The sequence below is a fragment of the Ambystoma mexicanum genome, chromosome 10 (genome assembly GCF_040938575.1).
Source record: "Ambystoma mexicanum isolate Mex_15411 chromosome 10, UKY_AmexF1_1, whole genome shotgun sequence".
Taxonomy (NCBI): domain Eukaryota; kingdom Metazoa; phylum Chordata; class Amphibia; order Caudata; family Ambystomatidae; genus Ambystoma; species Ambystoma mexicanum.
In genome coordinates this window covers 1,541,214,582-1,541,232,477 of record NC_090932.1, presented here as the reverse complement: position 1 = coordinate 1,541,232,477, position 17,896 = coordinate 1,541,214,582, and the positions used below count along the sequence as shown (strand labels likewise).

Below are 17,896 nucleotides of genomic sequence, written 5' to 3'. Positions count from 1 at the left end.
ATTTCGAACAACATGCAGACCAATTAAAGGTAAGGCTCATTGACGGGTTACCCAAAGAAAATGATCCAGAAAACTACAAGAGGGAATCTGACATGCACCAAGATGCATGTTTGAACCCCGTGAAAAAACAGCTAATAAGAGAATTATCTGTGGAACCACATTCAGTCTGATAAGTAACACCATCAAAAAATAATCAGTAAAAACTGGCATCTTGCGAAACAACAAGGGACATTAGCCAAAGTTCGCATTTAAAAGAAATAGTAACTTGTGACAAAACCTTGTACACACATAGGGATACTAGCAGGGAACAGACTGTCCTGAACCAATGGGGCCTCACCACCCCTCCCCATTACGGTCATTACAAATGCAGTAAATGCGTTGCATGTCAATTCACTGAAACAAGACATTGGTTTGACCACGAACACATTAAATGGGAATTGAGGCAGCACACTAATTGCCAGACAAAAAATGCTATTTACATAATTCAATGCCCGTGTGATTTGATTTGTGTGCAAAACCATCCGACAAGTGAAACAACGTATATCGGAACACAGGTCCTGCATCAGGAATAGGGTAGCTGACATACCTTTGGTTGACCATTATTCCAAATTGGAACATACAGACAAAGATATTGTATTGCAAACCCTTAAACCGCAATCTAGCAGGGGAAATTTGACCGCACTACTCGACAAAAGGAAACGGAAGTGGATCTATTATCTTGATACAGTGAAGCAAGGGTTAAATATTTCTGTTGAGTGCAATAATGTTCTATGCACACGAGGAGAGTAGGTATATCCGTAGAGACGCCAAACTCTTTATGGGACAATGTGGCATTTATGCTATTACCTAACCAATCTCCAAGAGGTCCACACACTCTTGTTGGGGAAACTCTTGCGATTCACACACTGATTGAGTCAACAGATATCTTTCTATTTTTTTTTTTTTGCTGTCGCATATGGTTGTCGGGATGATATATCTACCTCCATGATACCCCAAACAAAGGGGATGCAGCTAGATGCTGCCCATAGTGACCATCCCCGTTTCGGGACATACACACCTTGGGATATGGATTTTAGTTGGGACATTTCCCAGCAGTCCCTGCACCTCCCGTTTCCCTGTACGGGAACAAGTGGACATCAGACTAAAATTGAGTCTCCCCGTTAGACCAGTGAGGAACAGACCTCAGCGGTACCTCTAGGGGGAGCTGTATTATCTTGTTTCCAGCTAAACTGCTCTATTTTGCTGAGTCATGTAATATTTCTATATTTCACTGTACGACTGGGCTTCCTACCCTACCAATGTGATTGCCTAAAAGTGAGGATACAGTCCTATGTTTACATGTGGGTGCAGGGGGGGGGAAGCTATAGTGGTAGCATTCTGGCGGAATCATTTGGCCACCAGCACTATTAGAACTCCTGTCCTGTTTCTATGCCCACTAGAGGGGGATTGTTTATCATTTGAATACGGTGTGGGACAAGACGTCCAGAGCCAGTAGTGTCCGACTGTCGGAGAACACAGTCGGACAGGTAAGGTTTCATCAGAGCTGGACTTTGCAATAATTGCCAGAAATATTGGAATACATGAGCTGCAATAATTGCCAGAAATATTGGAATACATGAGCTGGTTAGTGAAACGCCACTGCGTTTCAAAAACGCTCTGGTATATGCTCGGCTCGCGCCTCCCAGGGAATATGGGTTTCATAGGACACATTACTTTGTTACGGTATAAATGGGGAAGATAAGCTCTTATGAGACCATGACTGCATAGCGCTATGTAAAGTGTTATGTGCTATCCCGCACTTTATACACAGTGAGGGCCAGCTTGTTTGGACAGCAATAATGATATCCCGCACTTTCGTTTGGCTCCAGATCAGAGACTGTAAGAGAGGGAAGCAAAAGAAGTTTACATACGGTACCCACCGGGCCTGGAAAACAACCATCCAACAGGGATTGTCATTGGTAAGCAATGTCTGATGTGTAGTTTTGGGAATTTTGACTTCAGGCGTCCTGAATTAGCAAAAAAGAAAGTGACTGGGTCTATGCCTTACCCGAGTACGCCTATCTGAATGATGAGTAGAGTAAGTATCTTGCACTCTTACACATGTAAAATGTTGGACTATAATTGGTACCCCATTAGGGTAGAGAATGTCAGGGTTGCCGGTTCTCTTACCTTTCTATCTTTTTGACAGGCTCTGCCAGAAGTGATCTAGCAGTGTGAGCATTGGAGAATTTTCCCACAGTCCTGAACTTTCCTCCAGTATCTCCTGGAGGTATGTTCCTGTCTTGTAACAAGTTAGGGGTCAGTCACACGCACAAATTGATGTGCCTTAATGTAGAATGAACAAGGGTGGTTAGAATGAACAAGGGTGGTTAGAACTCTGGTGGTAACAGGGTTATGTTTTATCTTTTATTTTTCGATCATGTTTCCAACTCCATAAGCGTAGAAGTTTTGCAAAGCAAGGTATTCTACTGTACAGCTGCAGCTTCGTTCCTCATTCCCTCTGGGTGCCGCCTAGAGCTCTGTAGCTTCTGCCGGGCCGGCAACATCACCTGCAAGGGAAGAAGGCAAAAGAACAAATCTCAAAAGTGGAACGGACAGCAATACAACAAAAACAAAGAAAGGCAAACAGGAACACTTACCTGCAGTATCGTGGCTTAGTTGCAGCAGGACTGGACTACCAAGTGCAAGGGACCAGTGAAGGAACTGGGTCCAGATCATACAAGCGCCCCTGCCAGAAGCAGCAGGACGGAGTGCTCGCCAAAACTAATCGACAGGTGAGCTTTCCACGGACAGCGCATTCCACGGGTACCACGTTTTGGGAGAAGGGGTCTGGAAGGGGATCAGGCGCACAGGCTGGCATACTCACGCCCCCTATTCTGCACGCAGGAGCAGTCCCGAGCAGCATCACCTGTTACCACCAGTCACCACATAAGCACAGAGCGCGAAGTCGGACCCGAGCGACCTCACCCCCGGAAGGGCTGCGACCAACGCCTCCGCAGAGACCAGGTGAGCGTAACAGAACGCGAAGCCTTTTCGAATCTCTGCCTGGTTGTTATGGAAACTTCTGAAACGGACCAGTTGGCCCGATTACTGGGAGAGTTACGGGCTGAAGTTCATGCCTCAAGACAGGAAACCAAATGCCCTAAAGAAGGATCTAATTGTGAACCGGGAGCTGACAGATGAACTAGCAAGGCAAATGCTCCAGGCACAGGCAGGCCAGGCCCCACTGCCGGGGTATGCCCCTCCTGCCGCACCTCCACAGCCCACACCAGTACAGGTGGTTCTCCAGGGGAGGGTCCCCTGGCCCCACCAGAATGCTTCACGGGCGATCCAAATAAGTACGCCATCTTTATGAATCAATGTCGCCTACATTTCTTGTGCAGACCTGGGGCATTCCCCAACGATCAAGCTAGAGTGGCATTTGTACTCTCATATTTGGGAGGTAGTGCAGCGGACTGGTCAATACCCTTGGGAAACCAGGATGATCCTTTGCTTCGAGACTTTGGAGGTTTCCAACGTGAAATGGAGAACCTATTTGCACGGCATACTCGAGGGCGGGCTCTGGACAATGACCTGTTATCACTACGGCAGGGTAATCAAGACTTACTAACATATATATATCACTTCCTTCAATCGTCTGATAGCACAAACTACTGGCCAGAGGAGAAAAGAACTACGCTCTTTTACCGAGGCTTGCAAGGGGAACTTAAGTACGTATTAGCCCCAGTAGTAAATCCCCCAGAAAGATGTGCTGAATACATCGACCTGACAGTGCAGCTCGATCACAGATGGCAGGAACGGAAGATGGATCGGGCCAGGGACGAGGGGCGGTCGATCTACATGCGACTCTGTGAGAATCAAACCAAATCACACTATCAGTCCGAGCCAATGCAAATCTGAGGCTTGCGGGGCCCACTCGCCACGGGAGAAAAGGAGACAGCAGCATCTTTGTTTGTACAGTGGTAGGTCACTATCTGCGAGAATGCCCAGTGAAACCACCCAGGATGGGTGAAGAAGAAGAACAGGACTTGTCGAGCAGTGAAAAGGAACCTATACAGACCTCACATCTAGTCATCCCTGTGCTCCTGGTAAACCACGAGCAACTTTCATAAATACATGCCTTGGAGGCATACATTGATAGTGGGGCTCTGGGAAATTACATGGGCCAAGATCTGGCTACCCTGTTAGGCCTTCTTATCCGACGGAAGCAGGTTTTTCGGAAAACGTCACAGCATTTGATGGATCTCAGCTATCATCCGGCCCAGTGACGCATTACCCCGAGAAGGTCAAGCTTCTGTGTCGGGACGGTCACCAAGAGGACATCACCTTCAATCTCCTCGGCGCTCCACAGTTCCATATGATATTGGGAATGCCCTAACTGGAGACCCACAATCCCAGGATTGACTGGTGTAAACGAGTTCTGACCTTTCGCCGAGGCTGTGCCGACACCTGTTATAACAAGGGATTCTCATTAAATGGTTTTACCAGCCAGGTTCGTCGAAGTAAGAAACCATACTGGGCCTCACCAGTTCACTACTACCTGAATACCTGGATTACCAAGGTGCCTTTCAAAAAGAGCAAGCAAACACCCTACCTCCGCACAGACCGTTTGACTGGCAGATTGATCTTGTACCTGGAGCTCAAGTTCCCTACAGCCAGATTTATGCCATAACAGAACAGTACAACCAGCATCTAAAAACCTACCTCGATCAGTATCTGGCAAATGGCTTAATCAAGTCCCCTGCATCCTCGCCCCTCTTTTTTGTGCCTAAAAAGGAGGGAGAGCTGAGAACTTGCATTGACTATAGAGCACTTAACCAGATCACGGTAAAAAAAAATCTGTACCCATTACCGCTTATCCCTGAGCTCTTGGATCAAGTCAAAAACGCTCGGATATATACAAAACTAGACTTGTGAGGGGCCTACCATCTAGTAAGAGTCCAAAAAGGAGACGAGTGGAACACGGCCTTTAGCACGAAATATGGCCTTTATGAGTATCCGGTTATGCCCTTTGGACTATGTAATGCCCCGGCTGCGTTCCAATTTTTCATGAATGACGTGCTCCACGAACTGTTGGACTGATGACATTCTTATCTATTCGACCACCAAGGAGGACCACGTCAGCCATGTCCGGGCAGTTTTGGAGAAACTGCGGCAACACCAGCTATATGCCAAATTGGAGAAATGCTTCTTTCATGTGACAGAGGTAGAATTCCTCTGCTTTATTCTCACACCACGGGGCATAGGCATGGACACACGCAAGGTAGACGCTATCCTTAACTGGCCCTCACAACATCCATAAAGGGAGTACAGAGTGTACGTGGGTTCGGCAACTTTTTGCCGGTTCATTCCCGGATTCTCCCAGATCGTCCTCCCAATCACCTCTTTACTATGGAACAATAAACAATTTAATTGGTCTGCAGAGGCAGAGAAAGCCTTCTAGGAGCTAAAACCGGCATTTACCACAACACCAATTCTACGGCATCCTCGACCAGAACTACCATACGTGGTCGAAACTGATGCTTCCAACATAGCAATGGGAGCAGTCCTGTCACAACGAGACCCCGAAACAGGTCAGTTGCATCCTGTGGCATTCTGGTCTCGCAAGTTTTCAGCCCCTGAATTGATTTATGCAATCACTGATAAAGAACTGCTAGCAATTAAGGCAGCATTCAAAGCCTGGAGACATTATCTTCTTGGAGCTAGACATACAGTCACCGTTGTCACAGATCATCGCAATCTACAATATCTGAAGACCGTTAAAGCGCAATCATCACGCCAACTCCTCTGGGCTCTCTTCTTTGCGGAATACGACTTCGCCATCACCTATAGACCCGGAGTAAGCAATGGAAAAACGGAGCCCCTGTCACCCATGAGTGAGGGAGAAGAGGCATTCACTACACCAGAACCCGTGGCCATCATCCCTGAAGGACGAATCCAAGGCATGATTGCCGCAACCACCACTCTAGACAACTTAAAATCTGACCTGCAACACTTGATGAGTCCACCAGCGCAACAGGAATGGCTAGGGAAGGGAGACTGGTATACGATCGTGGACAACCTACCATACTACCAAGGACGATTGTACATCCCGGATAAGAAATTACAGAATCAAATCATCGCAAACTATCACGATTCATTAATATAAGGTCATCCAGGAATAGCCAAAACCCAAGCTAAAATGAAGAAAAATTACTGGTGGCCAACTTGGCGAAAGGACATTGTCCAGTTCATCGCAACCTGTGGCACCTGTGCACAACACAAGTCCCAAAAACAAAGTCCCGCAGGGCTGCTATGCCCTTTAAAAGTACCCCCAGCACTTTGGCATACAATATCAATGGATTTTTATTACAGACCTTCCCTCCTGTAACAGATACAATACCATCTAAGTCGTCGTAGATCTGTTTTCCAAATGGACCATTTTATTCCCCTGAAAGGTCTCCCAACTGCTGCTACTCTGGCTACCGTGTTTTTGGAACAGATTGTCCGGCTACACGGGTTCCCATCAATATTGATATCAGACCGAGGAACTCAGTTTGTCTCTGCCTTCTGGAAAAGATGGTGTAAAATTGCCATAATCGACCTCCGGTTATCTACAAGCCATCACCCCCAAACCGACGGCCAGACCGAACAGACTAACCAGACCCTCGACCAATACATAAGGTGTATGCTGCAACAAACCAAGTATACCTGGAAGGACATACTTTGGTTAGCAGAATACACATATAACCACTCCATTCACACCAGTACGGGACAAAGCCCATTCTACATTGTGTACGGTCGACATTCACGGACATGCATTTTCGACCCACTCGAAACGGTAGAAATGCCCGCTGTAACGACCTTCCACAAAACCATTACCCAGGTTTTTAAGGAAGCAGCAGAGCCAAAGAGAAACGGAAGCAGTTTGCAGATCGACACCGAAGGGAAGCTCCCAACTACCAAGTCGGAGACAAGGTTTGGTTACCATCCAAAAACATCCCCCTGAAAGGACCACGGGCGTTCCGGCCCAGATATCTGGGACCCTACACTATCCAGGCTGTGATCAACCCTGTGGCCATGAAATTAGAATTACCGGCACACATGCAGATCCACCCGGTGCTTCATGTCTCCCTCCTAAAACCATTGAGACCAGGTACGCAGATCGATACTCCACCGGATACCGAGTAGTTGAAGGAGAACCAGAATATGAAGTTAAAAGGATCCTAGGCTCTAAAATGGTCTGGTCCCAGTTATACTACTTTATAGATCGGACCTGGGAACCCAGTGAGCATATGCACGCTCCACGATTAATCGGGCAGTTCCACTGCAATAACCCCACTAAACCAGGGCCAGGGGGAAACCACCCATTAGAGGGGTCTTGAGGGGGATTGCGGTCATGGCCACAGGCCCCAGAACACAACAACCACACCATCTAGTGATGGGGGAAATGGGTCACTTGACTCAATTATGTCCCTTTGCGACCCATAAACACGGGGCCCCTGGCTGGACTCAGTCCTGGCGCCTTTGGCACCAGGCTCATATAAGAGATGTGAGCAGGAACACTTTATTTCAGAGTTTGCATGCTGTGAGGAGATTCGCTGGAATCGTTGGAAGATTTTCAGTGGAGACAGTGGAGCATGCACCTGCCTCCCCCCGGCCCCCCTCCTCTCTTTCTCTGCAATTCTGCCCTTTTGTCCTATTTGCAAACACACCCTGGCACCAAAACCCAAACACATGATTAAGGTAACGAGAAGAAAAGGCGCGGGGGGGGGGGGGGTTTGTGTCGAGTGATTAAGGGAATTGACCATACTTCCGACATTGACATTAATCCTGGCAGGATCCTCATCCCAGTAGCTGTTGCCGTTATCATTCCTGCTCCGGGGGCGGGGGGGGGGGATACTAGGGAGTTGCTCAAGGAGAAATCATTGTGGACGGAGGAAGCACCACAAATGCCACCCTATGGTACCAATGGACAGCATTATCTATGCTGCACACTTAGTATTTATGGATACATATGAGCCAGGGTGCATTGCATGCCACCATTGACAACCCAGGACATACAATGGCCTGGCCAGGAGAGCAGCAATGGCACATTTAAATTAAATCAGGAACCTTCTGGGACAATGGTGCTATGCCATACCAAATAAACAACCGATTTAAACCTGTTAATACAAATCGGGGACTATCCATTCACTTGGATCACCCAGAAAATGGCAATTAAATTCCATTGGGCTAGCGGGTGATTATCAAATTACCTTAGGAAATATTAGTTCATTATCACCGGGACTGCTACTATATTATTTAGGCATGATTGTGTTGGCAATGTTGTTAGCGGGTGTGATGTTTGTTTGTTTTATTACTTGTATTGCGCACCAGACCCATAGGTATCGGGGCGCATTGCATAAGATAACTCACAGCTTAGTTACACATAGCGTGATAATATTTACATAATACAATTAAATGTACAACAAAAATATATACAGGTAACATTTACATAATGCAGTTGAATATGCTTCAAAATATAAGTCGGGTTTTATATATAAGGCGTTATTGAGGAAGTCATTTGTCAGTGTCCAAGGACAAGGAGAGTGCGAGCACAAATATGAACAAATGATAGTGGTAGTCAAGGTGGGCCAGAAGTTGGTAGGACTAATCGGAAGAGCATGGCTTTGGCCTTACTTGCCAGCGTCTTTAAGCCATCTTGTGAGATTGTGACGGAATTTTAGGTAGGGTTCATCCTCGCGTAGAGGCAGGGGTAGTGAGTTCCAGAGTTGGGCAGCCTTGACCGTAAAGCTGCGGCCCCTACTCTGGAGAGTTTAAATCTAGGGACTAATAGGCAGTTAGTACTAGTGAGTCTGGTCGGGACTTTCATGTTGAATCTCTCTGTGAGGTAGCAAGGAGCAGCATTGTGCAAGCATTTGTAAGTGAGTGAAGCAGCAGTTTTAAGTTGGATTTTATCATGTGTTGTCAACCAATTATTTATTCTAGTTTCGGAGATATGCTCTCTACTGGCTATTCCGAGAGTGACTCTAAGGGCATTATTCTGGAGGGATTGGATTTTTTTTGATGATCTCCTTATTTCCTCCAATGTAAAGAGAAATGCAATAATCCAATTTCGACAAAACGAGTGGTCTGTGCAAGGTCAAGCAGCTTTGGTTAGACAGGAAGGGTTTACTTGCTCTGATCAATTTGCAAGTGTATGCAGTGGCGGATGCCTTCGCATTGACCTGCTTCTTGAAAGAAAGAGTAGAATCCAGATAGAAGCCCAATGTTTTCACCTCGCTAGCAACGGTGATAAGGTTATTATCAATGTTAAAAGTAGAGTATTTGGGTCCCAATTTATTAAGGGTTGAGGGGGTTCCCAGAATGATGATCTCGGGCTTGTCGTCATTCAGGCATAGTCCATGGGTAGCCATCCATGCCTGGATGATGAGATAGACCTTGTTCACCAAGGCCAAATCCTTTTCGTAATCCCCAGTAAGTGATATGAGAATCTGGGTATCATCGGCATAATTAGTGTAGGTGATACCAAGATTATCTAGATCATCGAAGAGGGGCTTTGTGAAGATGCTGTATAGGGTGGGTGAGACGCATGATCCCTGGGGCACCCCGCAAGAAATGGGAACCTGGTCTGCCCCCGTGGTGGAAAAGACCCTCATGGTCCTGTTGAGAAAGGACTATCCAAGTTATGGCTTCTTCAGAGAAGTGAGCCACCGAGTCCAAGTGGTTGCAGGACCTCATGGTCCATAAGGTCAAATGCAGCCGAGAGGTCCAAGAGGAGGAGCAAGACTAAATTCCCCTTGTCCCTGAGCTCATCTATCTGGGCCTTAAGATCTATTAAAGCAGTTTCAGTGCCATGCTGGGGCTGAAGGCCAGATTGGCGAGCTCCTAACAGGAGGATGGATTCCAGATTTTTCTGTATTTGGAGGTAGGCCATTGTATCTATAATTTTTTTGAAGAAATGGTACTGTTTTGATTGGTCTGTAGTTTGTGGGTATGGCCGGATCCAGCGTCTGTTTTTTTTTTTTAAGTAGAGGAAGCACCCAAGATTCTTTGAGATTACTTGGTATAGTGCCCAAAGAAAATGAAGACTTAAAGGAGAGTTCCGGGACTTTTTTTTTATTGTCCCTACGGTTCGGCCATGTGTTTTTAAGCATAACTCGGTAGATCGTGGAAAACTTTCCTATGGACCTTACCCGACTTTTCGTCCATTAACGCACTCGAAATCAGCCGCCATTTTATGATAATCCTATCACTTGCCGCATCGCCCTGGCTCGCCTGCTTTTGCGGCACTAAATCAAATCCCCCGCCCCTGAAACAGACTTGATCAAAACATTCATATTCCCCGCCTCTATCCGTGACGTGACTGAGCTGCGTAGGCAAACGCGCCCAGGCGTCTTCTACGCGACTCCACACAGAACCAGGAAATCAACACAGATGAGCTCAAACAACACAGCGCGCCACAATTGGGAATATGAAACTGTACTTTTAAATTAAACCGCAAGATTGTAAATTTGGTAAAGTACATTTATTTGACATCAAATGTTTTGAGAATATTCAGCGATTAGCATTTTTATTTGCACATGTTCCAAAAAGTTCGTTTCGAGGCACACGATGTTCCTTTGCTGTACACAGGGTCTTAGATCATCTCACAATACAGCGCCACAATTCGGAATATGAAACAGTGGTTTAAAAGCAAACGGCAAGATTGTACATTTGGCAAAGTACATTTATTTGACATCAAATGTTTTGAGAATATTCAGCGATTTGCATTTTTATTTGTTCACGTTCCGAAAAGTTCGTTTCGAGGCACACGATGTTCCTTTGCTGTACACAGGGTCTTAGATAAATGAATTTTTATTTGCTCTCGATCCAAAATATTTCGTCTTGAGGCAAGCGATGTTCGTGTGCAGTAGACATGGTGTTGGTTTACGATAAAATAAGCTCTTCGGTCGCACTGATAATCGCATGGCTATTCCAACAACGAGGCACTAGGGCACCACAACGGTCTGTATGTTGCATCTAGCCGTTAGTACCGCGTAAGGGCATACTTGTACTTGGCGATCGTCCCACAAAATGGTCAGGGTGCTAACGTTGTTCACGCGGAGAAGCAACTGGCGATTATAGAAGCCATCCGCCGGTGTCTGGTACTCGTGACACAGACAATAATGGACGATGTATCTATTTGAAAAACATAAAAAAAGGAAATTAGTCTCACCATCAGATCTTTATTAAAATTATTCATTTTATATATTAGGTCTGGAAATTATTTCATAGCTAGGACAGTGCAACTGGGTTTTAAACGTCAAGGGGGGCTGTAGGATACTGAGACAGTCCCCCAGTGCAGGGGTTGACAGGGAGTGCAGGTGGAGAGTGGAAGGGCCCAGGACCGAGATCGCAGACAGTGGACCAGTTGTAGCAGGGGAGAGGGAGAGAGAAAGCAGAAGCAAAGGTTTTGAGGTGCTTCCGTAAAAGTATGATATGATATGATATGGTATTTGTAACGCGCCTATACACAAGTGTTTCAAGGCGCGACGAGGCAGGGAGGGAGGGGAACAAGGGGAAGACAGACAAACGATCCTACTAGGCCAGGTGTCATTCAGATCGCGCAAGTGCAGAGGTAAGGGGAAAAGGAGAAAGTGCAAGGAGAGGAGGTGGGGGGGAAGTGCAGTACAAGGTAAGTAGCGTAATAAAATAATAAATAATAAATAAAAAGGGCCCGCTTGAGGCCAAGGACAAGTCTTGCAGTTCTGTTCTGGATAAGTTGCAGAGGGCGGAGAGTGGAGGCAGGCAGATTAAGATAGAGGCTGTTACAGTAGTCCAGCCTAGAGAGAACCAGGGCTCGGGAGACAGTGAGCTTCTGGGGGAAGGAGAGGAAGGGAAGAATACCTCTGAGGAGGTGCAGCTGGTAGTGTGACTTCTTAGAGACGTCAGATATATGAGGAGAGAAGGAGAGTGTGGAGTCGAAGATGACCCCGAGGTTTTTAGCCTTGCAGGTAGGGGCGAGAAGGGGGCCAAGTAGACGATTCTCCCCAAGATAGTGCGCGGTACAAAACAACATGCCACATAGAACGAACAAGTACAACTTAACCCGTCTTTAAAGCAACTGTATAGTAATTAAATTGCGGTATAAACTCATCTAAAGAGTTACTTACATTATATTTGCATTTTCCATTGCGTCTGTGCGTAGGGCAGCCCCGAAATACCACTCCTTCTATGCCGACGTTATTTCTTCTAATGAACGAACATGAAATGGCTTTCGTTTCTGAAATTATATTCATTATCGTTTCTTACGTGGTCCAGGCCTGTCAAGGTCAAAATACAATAGAACCTTATTCTGAGTCGTGGGCCATTCTGGCACCCGAGAAAAAATCAAAGCAGCTGACCTTCACTTCGAACGAGCACACATTCCAAGTTAGCTACATTCAGTGTAAGGCATTCTCACAGGACTTGAAATTTACACTCCATCTTTGCATTTTGTCTGCGTGCTTTGCAGCCACACAGAACCATAAATACGGAGAGATTCTATATTTATTGAAAAATGATTTATATTACTGTTTGGTTTAATTTAATGCGCAAATGAACAAGGTTGGCTAGATGCACATATTCAATGGGCCTGCGACATGAGGAGACTTGAGAGAACAGACAATCAAATTACAATCATTTAAACCGGGATGTGTATTTCTCAATGAGTTCTTCTTTAGGTGGACATGGAACAGATGCAATGTTGGGTGGCAATGCAGTTGTCCCCTGCACAGGTTCGTTCACAACTCCATTTATGTGCCTATCTAGGACGTCAACAATAAGTTTCTCAATAAACTCATATTGCATATCCTCAAACACTGGTTTGATCACCCATTGTTTACTTCTTTTAGTGAAGGCCTTATTGTAGCGAAGCGTCCCTAAAGTTCCGGTCGTCCTACTTTGTTGACGGCCAACATTATGGTTATGTGCCAAGACCGCTAAAAGAGTCCGATTTATCATGCCCTCCATGCCAAAATGCAATCGTTTTGGCCTGTACTTTAGGCACATATTGTGGAACACCTCCAAATCTCCTGTGTGGCAGAATTCCGTGAGTCCCCTCAAAGCTTTTGTTATAGTTTTATCAAATACAATCTTTTCAATGGCTTTGTGAGTGGGTGATGAAGGAATCAACCACTTCTTCTTCCGTGTCTCCTCTGTGGACAAATGGCCATGTTCACAATTGTGGAAATGTTGGTTCGTGTTCCATCGGTGAACGTTCGTACAGTGTGGCATTACTGACCGCCATTTTTCCAGTAGAATTTCCAACGACCCTCCACATGTTTTTGAGCTCCACCAAAGATGGTTGCTGATTGACTTGGACCACTGTGAAATACCTTGCAATTCTTTTTTTTTACCTGCAGCCGACAATTTTTTATTGATTGATTTTGCAAGATGCCAAACGTCAAATTGGTGATTTATATTTTTGTACTGTTCTCTCATTGTCTTGGCAATTGAAACGTGTCTGTCCGTGGCTATCAGGTCGATCACCATTCCCCGCGATTGTAGTTCTTGCAATGATGCTACAAAGCCAACTTTCTCCATGGCCACTGAGGATGTACTTTGTGACACCTGCACGACCACCGAACTCACAATTTTCTTACTTTCCATGTCCTGAAAGTGGTAGGTGCAGTACTTGGCTGAAAATCCTGGGCTGTCGCACTGTCCATCACCGGCTAGCCTGAACCGTTTGCCCGCGAATGTACTATCAATAGACATTTTTTCCATTCTCCAAGCTTCGCTAATGGCTGGAAATAGATAATCGGTTTGGTATTTGTAGAACTGAGTTTTCGCAATGAAACGGATTCCCACAAACTGAAAGAAAGACTCTAATTTTTTAAAACTTGAACCACTAAAAAGTGCAGCCGCTGCACAAAGTAGATTGCCTGCTGGCAGTTGTCCCAGCATAGGTTGTGCAGACCATGTGAAAGGATGATATTTTGTACAGGTGGCATGTATTTTAAGGTTAGTGCCTCGAATTGCACGAGTCACATTAATCAATGGTTCCCCACATACTTCCCCACCTACCAAATGCCCACATTTAATCCGAATAATAATATCAATCAAACAACTATCGAATACAATGAATTTGGCCTCTTTCCTTATACTGTCACTCTGCATCCCAGCTGGTTCGGCCTGTAACGTTGAGGACATGTCACTCACATGAAAGGTAGAATCTCTGATATCGTCTTCCGCTATGTTCAGTGATATTGATGGTGTTTCATTGTCGTCTACTTCATTCTCTTCCATTGCAACATCTGTTCCTTCTCCGGCGATGGGTGAATAAAACAATTTCTTCAACTTTCTCGCCGTCTTAGTTTTTGCGGGTGTGGATTCTGTGAATTGATCTCCGACTGCATCCGAACTACCAGGAGGACATTCACTATCAATGGCTGGTGGTGGTATAGCTCCGTTGTCAATCACTTCATATTCTTCCCATTGGCACGATGCTTCTCCAGTCTCAAGTCCCTGCCAAAAGGTTTGACAAGCAACATCTCTCGTTCGCTTCACTGTCTGTGTAGATCTAGTTCGTACACCCACTCGCAACTAGAGGACAGATTGGAAAAGGGTTGTTCAGTTTTAACACAACTTACAGTATTGAACTATTAACAGTGAAAAACAACATAATATAGTGACCAGGACACTAACCTTCTTTTGCTTTCTTTTCTTTGAAACTTTCTTGCCTCGAACTTCAACATCAGGACGCTGTTGCTCCGACTCGTGTGTGCATGTCTCCACTTCCTCTTGCGCTGCAACGACTATGTTTTCCTGATAAGCACATCCATCACGCACTGACGCTCCATGGACTCCCTGAAACATAGAACTTTCATTAGTATGTATAATAATATCGAAAACACAAAATGTACTTGGGGACCAATACCCACGTACTTCTCAATAGCAAAACACGAATGAACGCTTTGTGTAGAACATTCAAACGACAATTATTCACGCATTGTTTATCTAGTTAGATGGAACTGTCAAGATCCATACCTCGGGCTCCTCATAGACTTCCATTGATGATATTATTGAAGATGATGCTTCAGTGACTCCCTGAAACACAGTAATTGCATTAGTATGGTTTTCTATTTTGATAAAAAGAACAGAAAGTTTGTGCAGGCGTGAACGGCTCATCTAAATAGACCTGCACAAATGATCAGTTGTCTAAAATAAATAATGGATATCTAAATATGATTCGATTTGCTCCATCGTTGGAAGTGTCACCACCCAGAAATCTGCATCAACTACTAGGGGTGATGTTCTTGTAGAAGAAGCTCCGTCATCTCCCTGAAACATAGTACTTGCGTTAATAAAGAAGGAAGTATAGTGGATGTAATCACGTGATATGATTTCGCTTCATCGAACTGTCAGTATCCATACCTCGAAATGCATAAGAACATCAAGGGACGATGTAACTGCGGTGCACACTTCTGCAAGCTGTTGCGCCGACCCGTAACTGCACGCTCCCCCTTCTTCTTGGACTAATGCTCCATCGACTCCCTGAAACATAGGACTTTCATTAGTAATGAACACAATATTGAAAAAAGAAGACACATAGGAGGGCGACGACAGAAGGACATATCAATGGCTAAAAACGAAAGAAACATTGTGTGTAACAATCACGCTACAAGAATGCAAGATCTGATGATCTCCATCGATGGAACTGTCCTGAAACGTACCTCGAGCATCTGAGTGACATCAACGGTAGTCGTCAATACGTTGGACTCCTCAGCATCTCCCTGAAAGACAGTACTTGAATTATTCTGGATAACAATAATTATAACTGAAAACAAAGACTAGAGGACGAGTACAAGGGTGTACCATTAGGTAAAATAATTACACGATAAATTAAAACTATTGATTTACATGCCTAAAACAAGTCAGTGGCAGAATAGCCAAGTAAGATTACCCGATAGGCGCTTGAAGTGGCTGATGACTGCAATAACGACACGGATGGAGAATCTTCCGCCTTCATATTGAGTGGATACATAAATGGGGAAATTATTGTTAGCTAATGCTACACACTACCGCAAGGCCGAGAGATAAATACGTAAACTTGACTCACCAGTGGAGGGATGTGGACGAATAGAGTGGGAATAGCGGTTGAGAGCAATTTTCGCCTCGCTCGCGGTGTGTTCTTCTTTATTAGCAATGATGTGGAGTACATGTCAGAGGTAAAGTGCCTGCTGCAGATGCGGTATCGATCACCCCTCTTGTCCGCAAAGACTTCTAGGACTCTACTTTCAAGCTCAGAGGGTGGATATCCGCAATATCGGACCCATTCTCTTATCTGATCTATTGTCTTAGGGAAAACATGCATTATAGTACTTTCAGATTTATTATGGGTCTTCGAAGGACAACCGCCAATGGAACAGGCAGGCATTGTGGAAAGTTCTGAAAAGTAAAGATCAACAATTCTCTATGAATACCAATGTGTTAAAAAATTAAATACATAAAAGGTTCAATGCAAGGTATGTTTTGGTTCTTGGAACTATACACGTTATTCACATGCGGATAAGTATTTGAATAACTTTAAAAAAATACAAAAATAATTTGACTAAACTCAGAACATGTGACTAGTTCCTTGCATGTACTGTCTTGAACGAAAAGAAATTGGACGCAAAATGAGTATGGTACATGGCCTTACCTTGACGAGCAAACAGTTAGATGCAGGGATCAGAGTAGTTTCTTGTCGTAGAACAGGGAGCAGTTCACAGGTTGCAAACTGATGAGTTTGCTCAAAGTGGTCACGGAAGTTCACAGAGACGAAGAGCAGACAACCAGCACCTTCACGGGTTGACTAGCAAAGCGCAAAGAAGTTCTCATTAGAAATATGAAGTGGGTTATAAAGAATTCGAAACAGGGGTGTGTTTGTGAATGAATGACGTGTATATGTCGTGGCATTATGCGGTTTGCAGGGGGGCGTCCCGCGTGAGGGGGGATGCTTGGCAGGAGACACGGGGTCTGGAGGTAGACATGGGAACAACAACCCATGCTCTATAGACCACTTTGAAGTGTACATGGTCTTTGGCACCTCTTGGCCTTTATCGCTCCCTGACAGCTCCACTTGCCAGCACAAGTACCCCGGTGCGAACTGCCTTTGATAGGGCGGGGGGTGGATTGGGGCGGTGGTCGTGCAGACAAGACACAGGAAGACTCGTGAATGGAGACACACTTATGTGGATTGCAGGGGGCCGTCCAGCGTGAGGGGAGATGCTTGGCAGGAGACACGGGGTCTGGCGGTAGACATGGGAACAACAACCCATGCTCTATAGACCACTTTGAAGTGTACATGGTCTTTGGCACCTCTTGGCCTTTATCGCTCCCTGACAGCTCCACTTGCCAGCACAAGTACCCCGGTGCGAACTGCCTTTGATAGGGCGGGGGGTGGATTGGGGCGGTGGTCGTGCAGACAAGACACAGGAAGACTCGTGAATGGAGACACACTTATGTGGATTGCAGGGGGCCGTCCAGCGTGAGGGGAGATGCTTGGCAGGAGACACGGGGTCTGGCGGTAGACATGGGAACAACAACCCATGCTCTATAGACCACTTTGAAGTGTACATGGTCTTTGGCACCTCTTGGCCTTTATCGCTCCCTGACAGCTCCACTTGCCAGCGCAAGTACCCCGGTGCGAACTGCCTTTGATAGGGCGGGTGGTGGATTGGGGCGGTGGTCGTGCAGACAAGACTCGTTTGCCGTAGGGCCTCACCAAGGAGAGGCCATCTAACTGCATGTAAGAGGCAGGCTGCAGGATCTAGTACATGGAAGGCAGGGGGGTGAGTTTATAAATACCTCAGCCTCCCAGGAGAATATATGGGTGCAGTTCACCCTGGAGACCCTGAACAAAGTGGTGTGGTAAGTATTTTTGGGGGAGGAGGCAAGGCCGGGAGGC

General features: G+C 45.7%; 1 protein-coding gene across 2 annotated transcripts in view; it reads left to right on the top strand.

Moving 5' to 3' along the window:
• TRIAP1 (TP53 regulated inhibitor of apoptosis 1) overlaps positions 1-17,896 on the top strand; it is a 56,569-nt gene that overhangs the window by 19,276 nt on the left and 19,397 nt on the right. The window contains exon 2 of one of the 2 annotated variants that reach the window (XM_069619764.1): positions 1,869-1,958. The exons of the other annotated variant lie outside the window; for it this stretch is intronic. Within the exon in view, the coding sequence (XP_069475865.1) occupies positions 1,869-1,958 (90 nt within the window). The remainder of the gene's footprint in view (positions 1-1,868; positions 1,959-17,896) is intronic. 2 annotated transcript variants of the gene reach the window in all.